This window comes from Diachasmimorpha longicaudata, chromosome 2 (assembly GCF_034640455.1).
Source record: "Diachasmimorpha longicaudata isolate KC_UGA_2023 chromosome 2, iyDiaLong2, whole genome shotgun sequence".
Classification (NCBI taxonomy): domain Eukaryota; kingdom Metazoa; phylum Arthropoda; class Insecta; order Hymenoptera; family Braconidae; genus Diachasmimorpha; species Diachasmimorpha longicaudata.
This window is the reverse complement of record NC_087226.1, coordinates 12234388-12258373: the sequence shown is the minus strand read 5'-3', so window position 1 is coordinate 12258373 and position 23986 is coordinate 12234388. Positions and strand designations below refer to the sequence as shown.

The window sequence follows — 23986 nt, the reverse complement described above, 5'->3', positions numbered from 1 at the left end:
TCAAAACGAAATGTCCAAGCGACTTATCAACTTCCCACAATTTAAACCTTGCCGCCAGTTACGTCATTCCCTCTCGCGCCTCGCGAACCGCGTAACTCGATATCTCGAACTCGCATCCCTGAACTTCCCACATCCACCGCCTAATGTCGCCCCATTCTCTCTATACTCGTTCAGTTTCGGAGCAGAATGCGGTAATGCGCGATCTGATTTCATGTCTCTGCACACGAGACCCGCTTTATCTCAATAAAAATAATCCTCCAAACAAATTACCAATCTGTTGATGAGAAAAACAAAAGCTCAAAGATGTCCGTAAAAATATGTGACAGTGTAACGCAGTGGAATACATTCAGTTGAGTGAAGTGAAGCCCAACAAATTCCAAATATAAATTCAGTGTTTTTGGTGTTGAATGGCGGGGGGGTGGAAAGGGTTGAAAACAAGTGCTGTGTGAGGCCTCGGAGGCGTCCGGACGTTGGAGGTGAAAAAAAAGGTCTGGTGAATGAAGAAAAAAAAAGACCTCGAGGAACAGCAGTGAAATTAACGAATAAATCAAGAAAATAAATATCAAGATGTCGTCTGGACACAGCAGTAGAAGTCGTAGTGTGCACATAAGTTCAATATTTCAGAAGATACAAGGACGTTTTGCAGATGCAATGACACCACCAAAATTATCAACCGACAAACGAATGTTGGACAAAACATGGAAATTGATGGACAAAGTTGTTAAGCTGTGTCAACAGCAACGTATGAATCTTAAAAATTCACCTCCATTCATTCTCGATATACTGCCAGACACTTATCAACGTTTACGTTTGATATACAGTAAATACGAGGATCGTATGCATGTACTGCACAGTAATGAACACTTCTGTGTATTTATTAATAATTTAATGAGGAAATGCAAACAGGCTATTAAGTTATTTAAAGAGGGAAAAGAGAAAATGTTCGATGAGGGATCGCATTATCGTAGAAATTTAACGAAATTGAGTCTCGTGTTCAGTCATATGCTATCTGAATTGAAGGCCATATTTCCAAACGGCGTCTTTGCTGGTGATCAGTTTCGCATCACAAAATCCGACGCTGCTGAATTTTGGAAGGAACGATTTGGTAACAGGTAAATCAAAATCATTCATTCATTTATTTTCGATGGAGTTTATTAATGGGATTTGTAATTGCTTTGGGCACAACACAGTGCAATACAACCTAACCTAAACGGAGGGAGGCTGGCTCCACTCGTTCTCGTGAACCTGTTCGTTGACTCTTATGGCTGACCGTAGAGTAGTTTTTGAGAGTGGGGAAAATGGCCATTGTTACAGTTGTATCGGGAGAGGTGAGGGCCTATAGAGTCCAACTTCCTTGTCATCGAATTCAACCAGGAGTGAAGAGTCAAGAGAGATTAATGTAAAATCAATGTCCATATAAATTATTTCGCGTTGAGATTTTTTTTTTTTTCAAAAATACAACGGACTGCGAGCGATGGCTCTATGAAATGCCCTTTAAACCGCTTAGCCGCTTATTCCCTGGGTGAACTGCATGGAATTTCAACTTATCTAACTTTTTCTATTTCGTTACAAAATTATCACAGCGATGAATTATTCAACGACTCCAAGTGATTCATATGGTAATCTAAAGTGCTGAAATGCTCTCAACCGTAAATTCCAAATTTACAGAGTAATTGAAAGTGGTCACAAGAAAAGTCTAGAAATTTTGAATGTCAGAGGATTTTCAATGTAATTGGATCCAGAGCTCAGCTCAACGAAATATTCTCAACACATTTTAATAAACTGTATTTTATTCCTCTGGAGATTTAAAGTTTTCCAACATTCGAATTCCTTCCAGTCAAATCTAGATCCTTGGATGGATTGCAAGCTACAATGTTCAATTCGTCTATGTTACATAGTTGACGATTATATTCAAGTTATGTGAAAATCGTACTCTTTTAGTATCTTGTGAATGCACATATTTATCAGTTGAAATCTCTGTGTACAGCTACACATCCTCTCTCTGCAGTTCTCGCTTTTGACTCGCCGAATAAGTTCATTGAACCCAACTGGTGAGTCCGGCAGCACTCGTCTGGCCGTTGCCCAGCGAATAGTAAAATCTCGTGGCGTCAATCGGCTTCTGGGTCATGGTTATTGAATAAACGAGATTGATGGGACGAAAATGCAACCTTCCAGCATCGATCGATAGTTTCAATTTACGGAATTTGTACTTTGGCTGCTCTTCATTCATTGAAATGATTTTCCATTTTTATAGTCGAACGTCAGATCATATCATTTCAGAGTTTCCATTTGAACCCCATTCGGTCTTGAATTTCCAAAGATTTCACCGCGATTGGATTATTTAACCATTGCAAAAAATAGAAGTTTTATTTAAAAAATTGAAAGGTAAAATTCCATGCAATCTTCTGTTGCCCTCAGTCGAACAAAGTGGAACCAGAAAATTATTCAAACTCTACCGAATCATTAAAGACACTCAGATAAGCACATGGAATTAATGTGCATCGTATTTGTTCGTCAAAGTCAGTCGATGATCCCTCGTAGTTTATTAATATTGTAAAGTGCAATTGGGGATGAAAAAAATTCATTGATTTTTGAATTCTACATTGCAGTTGGTAGAAACAACTGTTATTACCAAAAACTGACAATTGGTTAATTTTTTCGTTTGTTTTTGAAGGAAGTTCAAAGGTTGAAATCTACGTCAAGGCTCCGCTGATATTTTCCTCTAAGCGCAGAACGTATTTAGCGTATAAATAAACATCGAAACCGATTCATGAATGGCTTCTCTTATCCATGAATGTGATACTAAACCAGTGTCTGTACATTACGATTGTGCATGTGTCTGTATGTTTATTCGTCTTGGCGCGCGTGCCAACGTAGCTATGAATAACTTTATTATTATTTCCCTTTCGTCTTCGTCGCACAATAAAATAGTCAGGGAGAAGTTTACGTAAACACGAATATTACATCTCATCGTGATTTAAATTATCCATTTTTATTCAGTTATATTGTCTTATCGCAGGAAAACTTGGAGTGCATTAAATGGATGAAGCTCTTTCCGTCGTAAAATTTATAGAATGAATATATTTATGTTGTGGAGATTGAGGTGGGTTATGATGCGAGTGAATTAAAGACGAGCAAACTACTATTTTGCCAATATTATTTTTTTCCCAGTGAAGGTCGGAGATGTTTTAAGTGGATAAAAACAATATTCCTCTTACCGCTGCCACATATCCCAGATTCAGATGAGACGATAAGAGCGATTGCAATGCTTCTGCTTGGAAAAAAAGTCATATTTTTTTATATAATTTATCCGCATAGAATTTTCATAAATTCCAAAGAACTCTCCCACACAGATACATGATCAAAGCAATCCGTCATATTTTCTGGTGAAACCAATTTATGTTTGTTCCCCATTACTAACGATGTGCGGACCTTCAGTTTCCGTCGTTTCCGGTCAAATGATCGCGGACATCCGGCCGTCACTTACACAACATGTAATACCACACACGGACAATTTTTATGGCCTGTGTGTATTTCAACCAGTGGGCCTCGTTCCAGAAAACCCGGTGAAGATTATCAAGTGCGGCTAATTCAATTTTTCCCCTTGTCCACATCCTCCCATCCGTTTCTTGATAATTCACTGCTGAAGTGGCGGACAGAGGATAAATCCAAGCGGATTTGCTAAGATATCTCAAATTGTTAAATGGAGGGAAATATTTGATAAAAAATCAAAATATCAAAATAATTAAATGCGAAAGCCAGGGGAAACATTTACCTTCCTTATTAATTTAGAAAATGTGCTCAAATAATTTACAAAAAATCATCGAACTCATCTCCTTCAGCTCATCTCCTGTATTCATTACCTGCTGCGCCTTCAATCCCTTCTCAATTGTCCGCAAATGACGTTGTAGGGAAAAATAATTGCTCTGAAATTACCTTGCACTGCTGTTGAGAATGAAAACTAAAAATAAAGAAGACTGTAAAAACGCTCAGCGTTTCTCACTTGCTTTCCACTTCAATTACTAAAGTCTTCTTACATGGCTATAAAAAAAACGTAAGAGATATGCGAAAGAAGGTGGAAGGTAGGGTAGCAGAAGTAAAAAGTTGAATAAAAGGGGAAGAAAGCTATAAAATTTTTCAAAGGCCCTTGGCATTGCAAGTGCTTGGGAATCTTCAATTCCAAAGCCTGAAAAGCTGGTCTCTGTCGAGAGGTATAGAAGAATGGGACAGGATGAGAGCTTTATCGACTGAGAGGGTGTCTATCTGTCGCTTTATCAGTCTGACTCGTATTAAATGGAAAAAGGTGGCAAGAGGAGAGAGAGTTGAGCTGGGGTAAATATCACGTGTCTATGTTCTATTTTTTTCCTTGCTTTCTCTTTAGTGGAAGGACAGAAGCGGTGCAACAATTTTTTTAGTTCTGACAATATAATGAAGATTCTCCTTTGATCCAATTTCATCTAAAAATAATCTTCAAAAATACTTTATGAACGAAACTAAAAATTCCATCATTTCTCAATCGACTTAAATTTTAAAAAAACTCCAGGAATGGAGACTCGTGAGGAAATTGCATATCTATTCCTGTCAATGTGAAGAAATGTAAAGATCAGACAATTGTATGTAAATTTATGGTGTCATTACTGCATGAATTGCTAAGATCGAAAAAACCCTGGGGAGGTGAGGGCTTCAGTAGAGTAGGTGGGGAAATGATTAAAGACCAACACGTGCACATTGACTGGTTTTAATACGTTGGGAAGACCGACAAAACGTTTCCCCGACGACGAGTTAAGCTCGCATCCGGACCAGAGTGCCGAGCACCAACGGAAGGAAGGGGACGTGACGTCACGATTGAGGAGAATTAAAAAGAATAACGCGACCGCCGTGACTCTTTATTGTCCGCATAGAATTTTACACATTCGTATAACTGTACACACCAAGTGCTTATTTTATGTTATTCTCTCTCCCCCTCCTTTTCACTGATTTATCTCCCCTGCAATTTTGCTCTCCTTTTATTTTTTTTGGTATCCGGAGGGGGTGAAGGGGGAGGGAGGAGGGTCAATGCTTGTAGATTTTATGTGGCAGTTGATAATGTATCAGTGTGGGCTTATATGTGAAGTAGTTGATGCCGCTGAGTCAATGCCACGGGTTCGATGGAAATTAAATTACTGTCCGGGGGCATCGCCACTTCGTACTCTCTTGGGAAAGTGACAAATAAGGATGGCAGCTCGTAGGGGATTGGATGAGTCACCATGTTCAATTGTTTGAGGGATCCTTCCTTAATTGTTGATTCTGGTTGTCGTGGTTTTTTATTCATTGCCGGTGAAACGGTTACATGCACATGTCTATTCCCCTAAATTTTGAAAATTGTTGTCATGTTAAAATTCCAATTGAATTTTGGGGAATTTGGTAATTAGATAATTCGGACGGTCGTCGCCTAGCAGCCGGTGGATACGTGTGAGTGACCTTTTGGAGCACCGCTTGACTTTCCGCACGAGTTATTCGAAAACGATATTTTTTTGGTTGACGGAATCTTGAATCACTAATGCATGTTACTAGGTTGAAGCGTATCATGATAACTCCTAGGCTCATCCTTATCTACTGCGGTTTCACCGTTTCCTTCTTGCTCCACATTTTTGTCCTAATAGCGTTCTAATATCTATTGTTTTACGGATGCCCGTGCTCTCATTAAGAATAAAACTGTCTATGAACGCTAGAATAAATATGTGACACTCACCTGTTGCATTCGGAATTCGTTGAACAGATATCATTTGAAATTTAATTAACAAAACTATCTATACAATACTGAGACAAATTTTATTCGAGAATAAATGTGAACAAATCCGTTATTCATTTTGATTACAACAATCATAGGCGGTCGACACCCCATCAATTTTTAAATTCCCCCTGCGAAGTGGAACCCCAAATCATAAATCAATGATAAATTTTGTTGACTTAACTCACGGGATAAGAGTCAAGTGACAGTGATCAATCATTAACTTCTAATAAGATTAATAAACTTTCTCTCGTTTGTCAATGTCTACCAAAACGAAAAAATGCAAATGTCCTTTGTGACATTACTCCACCACTGTCGACCTACTTCACAACAATCCGGAGTTGTCCAATAATCGTAAATTTCCCCCGAGACAGGGGAAGCTGTGGAAGGAGCATCTGTTCACTCCGATGAAGCTAGAAACACAAGCATACCAGAGTGAAAAAAAAACATGGGGAATTCCAAAGAAAAATAGTATAGTAATTTCGCAAGTTGGTGTGATGAATATAGAACGGTCCTTGAGGCGTTATTCATGAACTCGGTGGTGGGTTGAAAAAAGGATGATCACAAACGCTGTGACAAATGCATTGTTGCATTGAAAAAGGAGGGTAGATCCTAGATTACTAGGTTTATGACGTTGACGTACATCCGCCTCGAGTATTTTGGAGTCATTCATAATCTCATTTTTACCAGCCTGTCGTGCTTTTGAATTAGTAATTCGAGGAAATGTGGCCTGATGATGAATTCGATGTGTAATCAGTTCGGCTTATCATGTCGCTGCTCAAGTTTAATTAACGAAATTAAAAGTGCGATGGTTGATTAAGATTAACCGGAAGACTATATAGCAAAAGCGCGATGATTGAATGCCATAAAATCGAATGATCTTTCCCTGGAATTCTGAACTTTGTTACTTTGGATTTTCCGAATAGACATTTCGCAATCGTAGGCACAAATGACATAATACTTTCGTATATTTTTTACAGCGGTATTTCGGTCCGAAATTGAGGAAAACGTTCGTCATTTTCGTTCGTCGCTGAATATTTCTCTTTTGGGGGAAAAATAGTCATAAAATTCAAAATTCTAGATAGAGCCCGAGGACAGTTACGAGGTTCCAGTAGTAGCAGAAGGGAAACTTCACATCTTGATTAAATTTTTAATATGGCACATAAACATTCCGATGTAAAGCGAAATGTATTTTCAAGCTCTCCAAATTTTTACCGAATAATGAAATTGGACTATTCAATTCCAAATATTCCGAATAGTAAACTAATATAATATTTGATACTTCAACCCCAAGAATTTTTAAAATAATGTACCTGCAAGAAGGACATCCTAATCACAACAAAAATAGCTGTAATATGATGTTTATATTGCCACACATGTGGACTTCGTGCTGCAAGTAATAACCAACGAAGAATTTTCATCCCGCCGAGGGCTTTTATCATAATTAATAGCAGACAGGGACGGAAATCCACATTACTTTCGCTACGTAAATCGGACTAAAAGCAGAAGGGCAATTCATAGCTAATTAAAAAATATCCAAAATACGAACTCACTAATTTTACCGCAAATTATCCAACAGCCTCTCTATGGATAATGCAAAATTTGAAAAGTCCCACAGAACTAAAGAGAAAAATGGCGATAGAGTCAGCATAAGAGCTGTAAAGTCTCAAACGAAACATGAACAAAGATAAATAGAGGAAAATCATTAATACGGGAAACTGGGACGTGGATGAACTGGGTCCCGAGCAGGGCATTCGTCGATCGACGAGGTCGGTCATAAGGTGAACGAGAATTTTGTACGCGCGCGCGCAATAAGAAAGGAAGTGGCAAAGGCGAGACGACGACACCGCGCAAAATCACGAAAAAGCGTCGGACGAGGTGGATGGATTTTATGAATGGAGGCGGACGACATCGAATCAGTCGGCAAAAGCAAGGACGGTCTAATTATAGGCACAATGTATATCTTGCATGCCTTGCAAAATTCTGCTCATTCATTTTTTTCCTCTCCATCTTCGTTTCTGAGTAGCTCTTCACATTCATTTGCATGTTTCCTTTTTATTTATCACATCACTACGTCTTTCCAGGTCAATAACAATTCGTACGGACATGACTTGAGAAGGGGAAAATCGAATGGAATTTTCAAGTATTACATGGCAGTCTAATATTGCTGGATTTATTGCTGCGTCACGTAATAGGAAAAAATGATTTATTACAATCATTTGTTGTTTAATAGTGTGTCTCCGTATATTTAATTGATTTGGCATTTGGCAGAGTCGTGTTACTTGATCTATAACCAAAGTTTCGGAATTCAACAATATCGGCTGGCATCCGATCTGTACATTTCAACCCTTTTCCTCCTTCCTTCATTTAATCCATTTATACGCTTTCGTCCATAACGAATTGCACTGTGGTGTACGCGTTGAGGCAATGCAATATTGCCGTGACTGATTGTTCCACGAGTAGTTGAACCAGAACACGAATGGCAATTCTAGGATATGTACGATTACGCCTCACGTTCGCATATTACCGCATTGCTCTACGTGATCTCATTTGCTGTTTTCATTTCGGAGATTTTTGAACGTCATTGTTGTAATTAGTTGAGTGACAAATCGTTTTTTCAACTGTCAGCTTAATGATATTTCTGACAATTAATGTATCCAATTTAATTACAGCTCATGTTTTCACAAAACCATGAGTCCCATTGAGAATTTTCCCATTTTTTTTTATCCCCCCAGACATTGACAAGCTATAATTCAACTGGAAACTATTAAACCCAGAAACTTTCCAGACGCTCCCGGTGATGCATTGATAATCCCTCGGGTAATTTTCGAAATCAATATTGTCGGTTATCTTTTTTTATCCGCTCTTCACATTGTTTTGCCCTGCCTTTGCTTCTGTGAGGGTAACACCGAATGGGAATGGAGTTGTTGGAAATCCGGACAGAAGAGAGATATAAAACCCTTTTTTATCCAACATCCAATGAATGATAAAAACGATGAAAGAGAAAAAATAGATAAGTCACGGGGAAAACGAATACATAGATGGGGGCAGATAGACTATTGAAGGTAAACTGGTGAGTTGTAAAATATTCAAAAAATGTAGTCAATTTTATGAATATTTTCAACGCTTGTAAAATTTGAAAAACATCAAAAGCAGGACAGCTACAAAAAAAAATTGAAATTTTTTTTTTTCTATTATTCCAGTGGAAGAGAGCATCAGCATCTCCCGCATAATTATCACCTTGAAAAATTATTTTCCCACTGTACGAAAAAGTGAACCTTTTGCACCATTGATTTATTTTGGTGTAGACCAGTACACTAATGAATTCTATGGATTCTTCTAATAGTATTGGTGTCGGCAAGAAGTAATTTCCTCTTTTATGATATAATGGTGAAATGATATTTATAGAATTTCGCATGCCGAAAATTTCTACATATCGGACGTCATGATTCTTTCATTCTTCGATGAATCCACTGCGAAGTTATCTTTGAATACTCAGCATTAGCATATTCATCGCGACATTTGTTTCACAACTCGTCTTATCTGAAACTTTATGAATTACTTCCGGCATTGTGCACCTTATCATACCTTGTGGTTAGTCATATCGTAATGTAGGCGGTGCTTCCATGCACACCATCACTCTTAAGATGATTGTGATTCGACGAATTTGTAGGTGGTGGATATTACTTAACCAGATGTAGATCAAATTTGTCGACATTTGTTCATTTCGTTAAATGCTGATTTGAAGTGTGAGAGTGATTACAGTCTGATTAAACAATTTAATATAATCGATTCCCAATAGTCAGGAAATAGCTCATTATTCGTACATTACTTTATTTAAATGAGGAGTTAGGGAGAGAACATTCAGGGACCGTCCATAAACTCACTTATTCACACATGAGAGCTGTATATTAATTTCACCAATTAATTCTTTTTCAAATTATCATATGTTTATTAAAGTGCATTTCAAGAGTACAAATTCCTAATAAGGGTTGCTATGCGATACTCAAAAAATACGGGTAAAATATACCTCCAAATAAGCTATTCGTAATAAATGTGAACTCGTGGATATTTTTCAATCAATGATTGAACTCTAATGTGGTAATGTAATTTTGCTGAATATAAAAAAAAATGTTCGCAATCACAACCGTGCATTAGGGAGTGACTGAGGTAATCCCTCAAAAGTACTTCTCAAGATGTGAAGCTATTTTCAATGGATCCACATTGGGTCCATGTCTCTCTACTGCTTTTCCTTCTTTGTCGATAACGAATTTCGTGAAGTTCCATTTGATGAAGTTACCGAAGGTGCCACCCTGCTCCTTCTTCAACCACTTCCATAAGGGATGTGTGTTGTCACCGTTGACATCAATTTTCTCAAAGAGATCAAACTTGACCTGTGAAATATTTTATAAACCGCAATAAATCTCTTAATTCTATCTAAGGAAGTAGAATCGCATAAGTAAAGTTCGCTCCAATCGAAATATGCTCAAATGCTCATTGAAAGTTGTAAAAGGGGTTTACCTTCTTACGACTGGCGAAACTACAAATTTCCTCGCTGTCACCTGGCTCTTGACCGTTAAATTGATTGCACGGAAATGCTAAAATTTTCAGGCCTGCAAATGAAGACAAATGATTTTATTTGTTGCATGAGATTGCAAAGTCACAGTAGTTTCGGTGAGCGGGGCATGGAGGGAGTACAACAAAAGGGAACATGTTGTACTCTAGCATAAAAACAATGTCTAAGCTTTAAAATTTTACATTCAATTTTCGACTTCACTACAGTAACTTTAGTTCGAAAAAATCAATAAAATCACCCTCACGACCCTCGTATAAACACAACTATACAATTCAATTACCCTGAGTCTCTGCATATTTGTCATAGAGTTCATTCAGCTCTTTATAGTTAGTCTCAGTAAGACCACATTTCGAAGCAACGTTAACGATCAAACAGACGTGACCTTTGTAGCTGGAAAAATGGAAAATATTCGTTATGCAGAAGACTCAGCAATGACATTGAGAAGAGTTGGCTTTTTTCTCTTCTTACGTATATTTATAGCCAACCTACTTTGACAAGGGTACTACGTCCCCTTTGATAGAGTTAGCCTCGAAGTCGTAGATCGACGTGGCTGCCTTGTAATCCAGGTTTCCGCTCATTGCTATTCAACAGGAACATTGTAATTGAGTATTTCTGTCCCCTTCAACATCTTAGATGAGCTTTCGCTAATTGGGTTTGGATGGGAAAATTAGAGCGGCCTCCCCATTGGGGGTGTAATGGAAATAGCGGAAAAAATTATAAGACTCGCTAAATAAATGAAACGTTTATGAGGATATTTATATGCCTAGACAACCGAAATTTTAAAAAGCATCGTAGGAAGCGTTCTCTCATAAGATAAACAAAAATTGATTTTAGGGAGATACCGGTGGGTTTAGACCGCATGAGTTAAAAACAGGTATTTCATTATTTATGATCTCCTATATTTTTTAGTACAGCTAGTTGGAATTTTTTCAGTGACAGGGGACAACGGTCCCCACAAATATTATCTATAAGAAACATAAGGATAATCTTCAGAATAAACGTGTTTTCTAAAGCTATCCCTTAAACCATCAGCACATCCATTCGTTCTAGTGACAGACGATACCTAAATCTATTTTCAGTTATTATAGGAATGATAACTGTAGTGGAGTATTTTATTACCCACTTTTCAATTTATTCTGTCGAGTAGAACATTGCCATTAATAATCCCACCCTCAACCTATTGACTTTGTATTTTTTAAATGCTTTGGAATGAGATAATTTCAAGCTCAGTTCAAAGTAAATTTTCAGTGCAAAAGAATATCGTTGAAAAGTTGTAAGCCAACAACCTTAAGAGAGGGTATTTTATCACGTGAAGTGTACTCTTTAATTACTGTGACTAGTGGAATTGAATGAAAACTCAGGGCTGTATAATTCCTTATTGAAGAAGCTAAAAATAACCATTCACCAATGCTTCCAAGTTATTGAAAACAATATGGCACCATAACTGTTCCTCATTTCCTAAGTGCCCCATAACTGGGGTACTGACAGTACATCTTATCTATTTTGAACGCCACTAGGATCGTTCTATTTTTAAAAATTAACCACTAGTAGTAAATTTAATCACATACATAAGTGTCTCGACAATTATTGAACTCTCAATGATAAAACTCTGGTAGGGAATTCCTGCAGACGGTATGGAAAAATCCCTGTCTATTTTTGATCCCAATTATAAATATAACAAATACATATGATATAAATAGACATAATATCCCCAACAGTGCACCAGGAACATAGTCCGCCATCTAACAGCGAGAAACTAAATTGTTCCACGGGGAATGTGTTCCATTGTAACGGCCATTCACTAGAGATTGTTTTTAACCGATAAAAATATAATGCATGAATGATGATAAATCGTGGGTACAATGAGCACGAAAATAATCTTCGTCTGAATTTCGATGACACCTTACCGATTATGCAATTATTATTAAGTTATTATAATCCCAAAAGCCCCGGAACGATCCAAAAAACTCAGGTAAAACTTCACTGGGAAAGCGACCGGCAACTACTGACACTAACCAGTGCCTGCGTAGTAATCGTGTTCGAAGTCCAAAGGCAGTGGTAGGAAGTGGAGTTCAATACAACGGGTGTTGTGAATTTTTTATATCAAGAAAGCCGCATCCAATAATGACTTGGCATTTTTGCCTTGATGAAATATCATTTTTTACACGTACACTTTTATGTACATCTTTATTACATTGTTTCCTAGGGAATCGCAAGTATTATTGTACTTACCCTCATTCGTTCATACAATTAGTTCTAGCCAAAAAATAATTACATGGGGGGGAAACTTGCAGAGTTTGCAGACAATAATTATTTAACAAAGAGTAAGGTAGAATCAATAAGGAGAAGGTTAAACTAGTGTTGTCCATATTACTGAGTTGCAAACCTTCAATTATTGTTCGTCTTTCACTCATGACTCTACATTTATATCGATTCAACCGATAATGAGTACTTGTTTGAGATAATGTTTGATGATCTTGAATACTGGACTGCATTTATGAAAATATATTACAATTCATTTTTATGAATTAAAAGAAAAAAAATATTGCATTGGTACTTTAAACGATAATAAATAAAGGATGAATTCAAAATACCCTAATTTCGTATTGATATTTTTAATTAGCGATGCAATATGCTCAGTTGCAATATGAAAATTTCAATTTCTGTTTCAGTACTCTGGTCCCATGGAAAATATTTAGACAGGAATTGAACCAGGTTCATCCCATAAGCACTGGATTGCAGGCAATGGCGCTCAAATCAACAATTGATCTTACATGCAATGATTACATTTCGAATTTTGAGTTTGACGTTTTCACAAGGTCAGTAGTTGAGTAGGGTAGACAGGTCAATTTCTAGAGAGAAATTAGTTTCTGAACAATTCCAATTTTCACTGACTAGTTCATAAATAATAAAATGACAAGTGGACTGATGATTTCATCTTTCTTACACGTGTGAAAAAATTACAAATTGTCTCACGTAGATACTCGTGTCTATGATCCATTTTCAGACTGTTTCAACCGTGGTCAACGTTATTACGCAATTGGAAGATATTGGCAGTTACTCATCCTGGTTACGTAGCTTTCCTCACCTACGACGAGGTGAAGGCACGATTACAAAAGTATTGCATCGCAAAGCCGGGAAGCTATGTGTTTAGATTGAGCTGCACGAGATTAGGGCAGTGGGCAATTGGATATGTCACATCGGATGGTGATATTCTCCAGACGATCCCACATAATAAGAGTCTGTGTCAAGCACTTTTGGATGGTTATCGAGAAGGCTTGTAAGTATTTTCGAAAAAGACAGTTGACTCAGAACAATTAGAATTTTATTCATCAAAATTCATAAAATTTTTCTGGCTCTAATACTCTTCAACACAAATTCGAGATACAATTCCAGTAGCTTTTGTCACCATTCGTTTACACTATTGTTTTCAATTTTTCAGCTACTTATATCCAGACGGAAGGAATATAAATCCAGATTTAACATCGGCAGTTCAACCAACACCAGAAGAGCACATTAAAGTGACAGCCGAACAGTACGAATTGTACTGCGAAATGGGTAGTACATTCCAATTGTGCAAAATCTGCGCTGAACATGATAAGGACGTGAGGATAGAGCCTTGCGGACACTTATTATGCACACCGTGTCTGACAGCCTGGCAGGTAGCAGTATTTTATTCCTTTTTATACCCTGCCAATCTTGGAGTAAAAATTTTATATTTACTATAAAGTTATGAAAAGTACAGACAGATAATATACCTCATGAACACAGAGATTATACCAAAAATCAATGAAAAATTCGATGCCTAGGGGGGGGGGGGTAATTGGGTGAAAGACTATCGATTATTCTTGACACCTCAATATTATATGGGGCATGCTAATGTATGAGTGAGAATACAAAAAGCTGACTCTATAGAATTCAAAATGAGGTCAACGATCTCTTTTTTCTCTTCCCCTTTCATAGACTTGCTGAATCTAGGTTGCTTCTAGCATCGTTAACTTCTTGTAGTGGAAAAATCAATTGTGATGCATTAATGCTTTTGTATAGATGTCAAGTGCAAAAGCATTCATGTTGAAAGTTTCCATAATTTACATGAAATTCTATTTTGACGGCAAATCATGAGCGAGATGAGGTCGAGGCTTTATAATTGAAGAAGCGGAACAGTTTATATCGTCATTCAATAAGAGACAAGGTTACTAGCGGAATTATTAAAATGAAAATGTTATGACAAACTCTTCCATTAATTATTCCTATCTTTTTCCCTACTAACATTGAAATTTTTCGAGAAATATTTCTCAGCGTGTAATGGACTATTAATCAATCATTGTAGGATTCGGAAGGGCAAGGCTGTCCATTCTGTCGTGCAGAGATTAAGGGAACGGAGCAAATAGTAGTTGATCCATTCGATCCACGAAGGACCCATCGACCCGGGGCACAATCAGCATCAGCCAGCAATGCTTCGACACCCACGAGGGATCTTGACCATGACGCCGAGGTATCCGACTAGGTGTAGCCCTCCATACCAAAAAAAGAAAAACAAACAGAATCAGAGAAATTGTACCCTGTGTATAGACCTCACAGAATGTGCCTCATCACTTTCATCACACCATCAGCGTTCATTGTTTATTTATTTATTTTGAATATTTTTTTCTAATTGTTTCTGTCATTGATTCATCACATTCGTTGTTGAATTTGTAATCACAAATGGAGACCTACACTCGGGTTTTTCTATAGTTTTACATCATTATTGAGTTATTCTCGGATAAACTATGGATTCAAGGTAGGTTACACTCCTAATGCATCAACAGCTACTACATTCGTCATTTTTTTGGCTTCACTGTATGAGCTAATTTTTTCATAATCATTCGTCCATTGGTGTTTAAGAGATCCTAGTAGTTATGGTGTTTTCATATTTTTTAATTATTTTAAATTAGCTCAGAATGCACTCGTGAGCTTCAGATTAGAAAGTCGTCAGGAAATTTGATATAGAAAGACTGATAAATGTTCCTCCAAGCTTTTTTTTCGCTTGTGGCAATGGAACACTCGGTATTAATAGTGCAAAATATATATATTCATTTGATTTTGATTTATGACTTTAAATCAGCTCCGTATGTATAGCGAAAAATATACAAATCCTAATGGAGCCGATTGAAATTCGTTGTTAGCAGTACTTATACGTTATATATTTTTCTTCCGAACGGAAGCATTGCAATCGTTCTGTAGTTCGATTTTATAATTTTTGATATTTTTAAGCAAAGTTCCTTTAGGGTGTTTCAAACAAACCCGCGGAATTTTGACAAGAAAAATATATAAATAAAATTCATAAGGGCCTATGATGAGGTCCGCCTGGTATGATGGCTTCAAATTTTCATTTCAGTTATAAGATTCAATACGTATTGAACTCCTAGGATCCTTTTAATCACTCAGTAATTGGGGTTTCGCATGAAATTTTTTTAAACTTTGGATATGAAAATCGAATGATAAATACTAGATGCTGCATTTTTTGTTTAAAACAAGGTCTACGAAGGTTTACGAAATATCGTAGTCTCAAACCGTAAATGTTCAATCGACTAGACCTTTGATTTCTCCTTTTTTTCATATTAAAAGTACGTGTGGAATATTTATCATGGAATTTTTGTATTAAATGATTTTTTTAATTAAAAAAAAGTCATGCAACAGCCCCATTCAGTGTTATTCAGTTCAAGACTAACATTTCCGGAGATATGAGGCACAATGAGAACATTAACATTTGAAAGGAACATCATCGAATCATTGCATTCAATCGTCTCTCATTAATTAATTTGTATTTCAATGAAAAACATTGGTAACTGCTTGTTGAGAAGTAATATGGGTATCAAACCTATCGTTACATTTAAAAAATCATAAAATAATTATCTGCTCGCATCATCGCATTTGGATGCATCCAACTACACACTTTGCTTTGAAGAAATACTTGAATGAGACGCATAATTTGAGGCAATACAAAAGGATGAATTGAACGTACATACACTATAATAACTAGTTGAATTATGAATATATATTATGGCATAAGTATTATTGAAATCTTCGGTGACAGTTGACTAGACAACTTATTAATTTTTGAGTGAAACTCACAAATTTATTATTAAACAATTGAAAAATGTTATCGTGCCAGTAGACGGTGTGACAGAATTCGTTTTTCCTCTTTTGAATTATTTCCAATCGCAAATTTTGTCGTAACGCTTTAATCGAACTGACTTTTTTTTAGTTTTATAAATGTAATTTTATTAACCAAATATATTTTTTGGTTGCAATTGTGATCATATGCGATATATATCATATCAAGAGTAGCGCGATAGCTATTATCGTTATTAATTTCTTTTATTACTAGAGTGAAAAATAAGTACGAAAAAAGAGAAAAAAGAGTATTAATAAATTTTGACATTAATCGACTGCAGTTGCGCAGCAAAACTACAGTCGATTTTAAATATTCGTATTATTTTATTCTGACAGGGAGGGAGAATAATTGTAACATCATTTGAAATTATAAAACTATATTGATTCACTCTCTTATTGTGATTATTTATTAATCAATTAATTATACATGCGAGAGAGATAGAGTTCTACTCTCCAATGAGAGTAGAGATTTTTTTTACATAGACGAATTGCCTGAATCAATAAACTTTTAGTAATTTCCACTTCTGCCATAATTGTGGCAATAATCTAGTTAAAATGACACGGCGAAAGACATAAGCAAGAGTTCTTAACTTTAGTGTACATTAATTTTTTTTTCTATTGTAAAATATTAGGTGACTAAAAGAATTTTTTTAAATAAAGTTATAATATTATCATTACTATTACTGAGTTGATTATGCACACGCTCCTTTTTTGCCGATCAGTTTGTTTTCCATCAAAATAATTTCATAAATTGTGTTATAAAGAATTCATACCATAACGAAGACTATTATGTTTTTGAATTGATAATTAAGCATGAGATTTTTTTTTCATCACCTAAATATATTTAATTGTTATCGTAATTGTTTAATGGGTCGAATGCTCCGCCCACTGCATGAAAAAAATTGAGAAATTCAATAAATATTGAACTAATGTACATACGTGATTTGTTGGGAATATGCTGTGGATTTGCAGACGGAGGGTACACAGGTAAGTGCATTATGGCTCTGCGCTTTTTATGCTTGGAGTGTTTTTGTATTTCGATTTATTATTTATTGTTGAATCAGGGTGGGAGAAAATTAACACTTATCAGCTTTGGACGGAATCATTACTTTATTCGTATAAATTAATTCCTCGTCGTCGTAATAAGCATAATCTGACTTGATTCGAGTCATCTTGTACATCGTGAATTTGCTGACTACTCAGAGGTGTCCATTTCACTCCACTCACTATTATTTTTCATTTATCTTTTCATCAGGAAAAAGTTATCTCAAATTCTTTGTGATCAGAGCCAAATAACACCATCACAGTTGCCTCCACCTCAATGATAAAATTATTTTTTTTTCAGTGCTTGATTGTTGAGAACACTCTTTCTATCAGTCATAGTTGTAGGAAGATAGTTATAATGTTATATCGAAGCATGAAATCCAATCTTTTATGTCCCTCGTGAATTAATGAATTTTCATAAAAATGTTTGTCAGAAAAATCTGGATATTGACCCGTAAATAACTCACTCGTGAAATAATTCAGAATCAATAAACATATCCTACTTCCCTTGAATATATTATGGTGTTAGGGAATAACTACAGTCATGATACCTCCATGTAGTTTTCATAGATTTTCAATTGGATTTTTCATTTTGCGTGTTATAGGATATCATTGAGTTATGCAATGGCAACTGCGGACTGATGTGCGATGATTCGGATGACGAGGAGGACTCTAGTTTAACGAATTCACCGGTGCAAACGAGGAGAATCGTGCCTAGTCCGCCCTTGCCACCCAGGAGATCGCCGACTCCTAACAATCACTCGAGAAATACTCGGCATTTGACAGTGCCCAAAGAAAATGCTCCACCGCCACCGACTGTCACTGTTATACTATCGTCAAGTGAATATAATAATAAAGGTAATTTCGAGATACAACTATCGTATGACAGCTTTCATGAAGAATAAAAATAATACGAAAAATCAAATTGTAAAAACCTAATAATTTCAGCGACCGATGATAAGAGATACGATCTGCTTCATCGAGCACTATCGACGTCTCCGGTTCCCCCTGCATCGTCAGCTCACGTGCGACCCCCAGCGCGTTCAGTTCAACGATCGCCTCCAGCGTTGCCCGAAAAATCAGGTCGTCATTTATTATCTCAAGCCTCCACAATTGGACCGCCTGTCCCACCACCCTTATCAGCACCGCGACCACCAAAAAACACAAAAGACACATCAAAACATCATGACTACGAGAATACCACGACAATACCTGGTACCAATAAACACGTTGTGAAGAACATTAATTTGGAGGCAAACCGGGCCAAGTTCACAGCGCTGATGAGGAGCAGAGAGGAACCAGGTGGATCCGCTCACAAAACAGAACCAGCTGCTTATGAGAATGTTAATGTAGAACACATTGCAAGACTCACAGCACTTGGATTTGCGCAAGATGCTGTTATCCGGGCATTGGGAATCACGAGAAATGATTTGGATATGGCCTACGATATTCTCAATGAGTTCGCCACTAAGTCCTCCTGACCAGGTAAAGTAGTTTTATTTTTCTACCCTGTTAGGTATTGATCCTTTCACCCTGTCATTTCATTAATTTTTATATTCTATACTATGTGTGTTATTTAATTACAGTAAAGATTTTGTTTTCGATTCTCCAGGAACTCAGGCGGATGGTTCGTGACCCCCGATCCCTCCTCGACGATACGTCTGAGAAATCAATAGGGCTTTGGATAAAGCGGGAACCAGCTGCAAATTACCTTCAGCAACTGATAGAGAATGAAATCTCAAAAATTACCTGAATTTCCTTCGTTAATTGGAGGATAATTCGTCATTTAAAAAGTAGAAATACTCCAGTTATGAAAGGTAGAATAAATCAATGCGAGGTAACGCAGCGTGAAGTAAAAAAATATTGGTCCACCATCATATCTCCGAAAAACACAGTATCTATTGAAGTTGAACCACATATTCATGGGCCAAGTGTATCACAGGTATTTTCGTTTTTTTTTTCAACCTCACGCGAATTCGACGAATATTATTTCGTAATACTGAACTTAAGTTGATGCAAAGAAGCCTGCAAAACCACAATAAGCCATACGTCATTTGCATGATTATTACTATTATTTATTTATTATAGTGTATTCGTCAAATGTGATATTTATGTTTAACTGTTAAGTTAATGACGTTGTTATATCATTAAAAAATGTGTCATGAGAAAACGTACAAATTTGCACAAATTTTCTTTTGTATGTTCTTAATTCTTTTGGATAATCTTTTCACGTTCACTCGTGTGAAAAAAAACCCAATAATGGTTTTGAAATAATTAATTATATATTTTTCCGCAGTGAACAAATTCATCGTCTCCATTTGAAAATATCACTGACTGAACCGATTAAAAGATAACCCAATGAAAGAAAAAAAATGTAAATATGAACACCAAAACTAATTTATTATTATTAACTAATAGTCCCATCCAAATATCTATTATCAAAAAGCGCAAAGAATTTAAAAAACTGTTGCAGGTAGATTTCCACCCGTTGTGTGTATACGAAATTCACTCCTTCGATAACAAACTAAAAATGAGTAAACATGAGAAATCGTGTAAAAATTTTGGAATTTCAATCATGCAGTAGCATTTTTTTCGGCATAAATAATAAATGAAATACTGAAATATAGTTATTAAAGTTATTGATAAAAACAAAAGTAATCTCCATGCCTGTTACAAACTACAGCCATTTCGAAAATGTTTCACGGTTCGATAAAGAATGGATAAAGATTAATGAGTAAAGGAAGAGCGACATTGCTACTGGCAAAAAAAAATGTAAAATTTATTAGAATGATTCTACACTGTCAAAGAGAAATAAAACGGGTATAAAAAAATGTACGGGAACCACTGGGTTAGATCTAGAAATTTCTCCCGTATGAAAAAATCGAAAAAAATGGTGAAGAATTAAATGAATTAACAAATGATCCTTGCGATGTTTTATCTGTAAAGCAGTTGATGAACTTAGCTATCCTATTTTTCTACATTTAATATACGCATTAATGTATTTCTCCCTTAATACCATTGGAAGTCGAATTGAAATTAGTAAAACCAGTAGAGCTGTAAAAAATTCAGAATCGAGGTATGAGATACGTTCAAGACTTCTACCATTTTACTACAGAATTGACCCAGCAATTTACCCTGTGATTTATGCAGAACGGGGGATAATGAATAATGAAGAATGTCGTGCGATATATGCACTGACAACTTCCTCGTTATTTAACTATTAACATTATTTCATTATCAACAAGACACTAAAGTAAAGTGATGTTTTCATTAGAAATTTTTTCCGAAACTTGTGTTTTGTGTATTTCTGTGTAAAATTCAAAAAAATAAAATTCAAATTTGTGCATCATGTGGTGAAAATGAAGGTTCGATTATTTTATTTCATCAAACATTTCATAATAATATCAAACAAAGAAATTTAATTAAGCAAAAACTGGAAAAATTACGGAACTGCCGTAAATCACACGTCATTGTTTTCTCTAAATGAAAAAAACAATAATCATTCAATGACTAATACAATTATCATCAACGTTGTGGTTCGATGTGGTTAAAAGTATTTCTCAAGATCTGAAGACAACTTGAGAGGATCCTTATCCGGTCCATGTCTCTCAACGGGTTTTCCATTTTTATCGACGATGAATTTCGTGAAGTTCCACTTGATAAAATTACCGAGGATACTGCCTTGCTCCTTTTTTAAGTATTTCCAGAGAGGATGCGCGTTATCTCCATTAACATCTATTTTTTCAAAGAGATCAAACTTCACCTGTTCCGCAATAAGTAAAGAACAATAATAAGTTTTCCTGATTTAAAAAATTTGTGCGAAAGAGAATTATCTTAAGGTTTTACTTGTCCTGGTGGTTACATTTAATGAGAATGAGATCAGACGGAATTGGTTCTGAAGTAATTTGTTGGGTAATAAGAAATGTAATGAAAATTTGTCGGAAGCCGTCAAGATTAATGATCCAAATTGAATCATTACTCCGCGTAATGATTAAAAGGAGATAAGGCTGTGGATGATGACCTCCCTAAACCACCAATTATCTGGCTAATGAACGAGCAGATCTCGAGAGTGCTTGTAACGCAATCTTTGCCCTAGAGAAATTCCTAATTTCCCACAAGATCATTCTTTTTCCAATAAACAGCAGTTATCAGACTGTCTAACCCTTTGGCTGGGTTACCATACTTGTCAATATCTGCAGTTTTCGGATTGAAGTGTATCAGAAAAACTTGAAACAAGCATATCCAGCCAGCAAGAGTAGAGTTATTGTAATTGAAATGTTGGGACGGAGATAATTACATAGATAATGACCTTGCATGAGTTCCTAGATCTATAAACCTCACCTTTTCACGCTTTGCAAAATTACAAATGTCCTCACTGGTACCAGGTTCTTGACCATTAAACTGATTGCATGGGAAAGCCAGGATCCTGAGGCCTGAAAAAGCAATAAAAAAATGTTGAGTTCCCGTAAAAATATACACCACAAAGCCTTGCACATCATGTACCATGAGACTCTGCATATTTATCGTAGAGTTCGTTCAGCTCTTTATAATTTGTAGCAGTGAGTCCACACTTTGAGGCGACATTGACAATTAGACAGACATGGCCTTCATATCTAAAATGAGGAAAACAAACAATGGTCCATTGCTGACAGTTTAAACAATGGAAAAAGGGACAATTCATTGGTTCTAAATATTAGTAATAAACTTCCATCAACTCACTTTGACAGCGGCACAACTTCGCCTTTGATCGACGTGGCCTCGAAGTCGTAGATCGACTTGGCCGATTTATAGTCCTGGTTTCCAGTCATCACTGTAGAAAGCCAAACATAAATCACATTTTTATCACACTGTACGTAAAAGTAATTTAACAGGCGCGGTTTGGGTGCCTAAACAGACTGCAATGAACAAATCATTCAATAGTCCTGAAAAAAGTAGTTTTTGACTTGTGGAAGTAAGCACGACCCGAAGACGAGCAACCGGAGGCTATTTTATCTAAAGTATTGAAATATACCAGTTCTACATATCAGATGATCCAAAATTCAATTGTTAAATACCATAAGCCGAGTTTTTATACGTCAACTGGCACCATTTATAGGTTAGTTTACTAAATTTATGCGCAAAATGAATCTACGTGCCTGCAAAGCTGCGGAACACCTGATGCAATCCCGGGATTATCGAGTACTTCAAGTAGCCCATGAGTTTATCGATCAAAAAATTATTACCATTAATAGTGAGCCACTATCACTGACTTTAGCACTACAATTAACACTCCTCTTCATATACAAGGCAATTAAAAAACGGACTTTGCTAAACCCACGGTGACGTCAACAGCAACAACTTGAGAACAATGGATGTGAAACGCCGATTGGGTGATATTTATGTGCCAGAATGCTGCAATCAACTACGTTGATGACATGTTAAAGATTCTCTTACCGTTTATTTTGATGCTTTATCACTGATCGGTAGGAATGATTGTCGTAGATTTAATTATGTTATCTAGCTGTCAAAAGTGAGACTGCATTTATTGACCAGAAGGTCGGAACTGACCGCCATACTGTCACACCTCGATTATATACTGCGAATCGTCCTAATCAGACAAATGGGAAGTGTACTAATCATGCACGTCAATGATGAAATTGCTGGACTTTTCCGTACACATTTGATTGGCTGAAATATGAAGAATACTTGGATGCTCTTTTTTTTACTGCCAGTAATAGCCACATTGAATATAGAGGTGATGAAACATCTGCCCCTCAGGAACCTTCCAGAATTGCAACGAGTCATTCTGTTCCTGACTATTGCTCTGCTTCGCAAACATTATCTCATTTACAAAATAATCACATCATCAATAAAGTATACCGTGTACAATTTTATTCGAAATTCCACTTGTTATGTGCTGATATTTTTATATGTTCAAAGTAGTTTTCTTTTTTAATGAAGCAGTTCGTACAGTCATTGATAGATCACCTCAAGCTTTATCTAGCTGAACTCGGCATCGATTACAGCATCCACCCTGTTGATGAGGGGCATATGAACCATGCAGACCACAACCACGAGAAGGGTGTTTTTTCCTAGGCAGTAGACCATGTGGACACTTATCGTGCTGATTTATGTACATTTCGCAACAGCAGGGTCCACAGGGATCCTGAAGGACATATGTTTATTCATTTTCATGCAATGGAGAATGGAGTTTGAGAATTACTCAGAAAGCTTACCTGCATTTTTATTTCGCAACATGTCAGCTCCCATTTGCATACTCCCTCACGAGAATTCTTGGTACCAGGGTGTACATCGTCAGATACTTTATCACTGATGCTCTCACCTTGTTTTTTTACGTTCGTATTTTTCTCCCCTTTCTCTGTAAACCGTTCAAGAAATGCATTCCACACCGAAGTTCCTCGGTCTGAACATATTGAATGAAGGCACTTCTTTCCGGAGTT

General features: G+C 36.4%; 3 protein-coding genes across 9 annotated transcripts; 1 reads left to right on the top strand and 2 right to left on the bottom strand.

The window, feature by feature from the left end:
- The first annotated feature begins 165 nt into the window (after positions 1 to 165).
- On the top strand, positions 166 to 20906 carry LOC135172750 (E3 ubiquitin-protein ligase CBL-B). Of its 2 annotated transcripts, none has more exons than XM_064139076.1 (8): positions 166 to 1112; positions 13019 to 13165; positions 13354 to 13626; positions 13789 to 14008; positions 14677 to 14841; positions 18152 to 18404; positions 18495 to 19031; positions 19159 to 20906. In XM_064139076.1, the coding sequence occupies exons 1-7, from the start codon at positions 568 to 570 to the stop codon at positions 19025 to 19027; spliced, it is 2136 nt and encodes a 711-aa protein (XP_063995146.1). In that variant the 5' UTR covers positions 166 to 567; the 3' UTR covers positions 19028 to 19031; positions 19159 to 20906. The 2 variants fall into 2 exon arrangements, with proteins under 2 accessions (XP_063995146.1, XP_063995145.1); XM_064139075.1 differs by having other exon boundaries at positions 167 to 1112; positions 13789 to 14011.
- On the bottom strand, positions 9667 to 12408 carry LOC135172784 (uncharacterized). The gene is made up of 5 exons (XM_064139148.1): positions 12254 to 12408; positions 10836 to 10926; positions 10627 to 10736; positions 10292 to 10383; positions 9667 to 10164 (listed from the first exon to the last, which is right to left on the bottom strand). Exons 2-5 carry the CDS (start codon positions 10922 to 10924, stop codon positions 9949 to 9951), a joined length of 507 nt encoding a protein of 168 aa, XP_063995218.1. The 5' UTR covers positions 10925 to 10926; positions 12254 to 12408; the 3' UTR covers positions 9667 to 9948.
- LOC135172781 (phospholipid hydroperoxide glutathione peroxidase GPX4-like) lies at positions 20896 to 23223 on the bottom strand. 6 transcript variants are annotated; one of them, XM_064139142.1, is made up of 5 exons: positions 22980 to 23223; positions 22266 to 22356; positions 22050 to 22159; positions 21888 to 21979; positions 20896 to 21309 (listed from the first exon to the last, which is right to left on the bottom strand). In XM_064139142.1, the coding sequence occupies exons 2-5, from the start codon at positions 22352 to 22354 to the stop codon at positions 21094 to 21096; spliced, it is 507 nt and encodes a 168-aa protein (XP_063995212.1). In that variant the 5' UTR covers positions 22355 to 22356; positions 22980 to 23223; the 3' UTR covers positions 20896 to 21093. The 6 variants fall into 6 exon arrangements, with proteins under 6 accessions (XP_063995212.1, XP_063995213.1, XP_063995214.1 ...); XM_064139143.1 differs by having other exon boundaries at positions 22266 to 22441; positions 22980 to 23174; XM_064139144.1 differs by lacking the exon at positions 22980 to 23223 and adding an exon at positions 22682 to 22952 and having other exon boundaries at positions 22266 to 22441.
- Positions 23224 to 23986: the final 763 nt, after the last annotated feature.

Coding starts and splice junctions, on each gene's coding strand:
- LOC135172781 (XM_064139141.1), bottom strand. CDS start 22,742: ATGGGCTACTTGAAGTACTCGATAATCCCGGGATTGCATCAGGTGTTC. Junction 22,357..22,681: donor GGTGTTCCGCAGCTTTGCAG/GCACGTAGATTC, acceptor GGCTTTCTACAG/TGATGACTGGAAACCAGGAC. Junction 21,980..22,049: donor TAAATATGCAGAGTCTCATG/GTACATGATGTG, acceptor TTGCTTTTTCAG/GCCTCAGGATCCTGGCTTTC.
- LOC135172784 (XM_064139148.1), bottom strand. CDS start 10,924: ATGAGCGGAAACCTGGATTACAAGGCAGCCACGTCGATCTACGACTTC. Junction 10,384..10,626: donor CAAATATGCAGAGACTCAGG/GTAATTGAATTG, acceptor CTTCATTTGCAG/GCCTGAAAATTTTAGCATTT. Junction 10,165..10,291: donor GTTTCGCCAGTCGTAAGAAG/GTAAACCCCTTT, acceptor AATATTTCACAG/GTCAAGTTTGATCTCTTTGA.
- LOC135172750 (XM_064139075.1), top strand. CDS start 568: ATGTCGTCTGGACACAGCAGTAGAAGTCGTAGTGTGCACATAAGTTCA. Junction 1,113..13,018: donor AAGGAACGATTTGGTAACAG/GTAAATCAAAAT, acceptor TTTCTGTTTCAG/TACTCTGGTCCCATGGAAAA. Junction 13,166..13,353: donor GAGTTTGACGTTTTCACAAG/GTCAGTAGTTGA, acceptor ATCCATTTTCAG/ACTGTTTCAACCGTGGTCAA.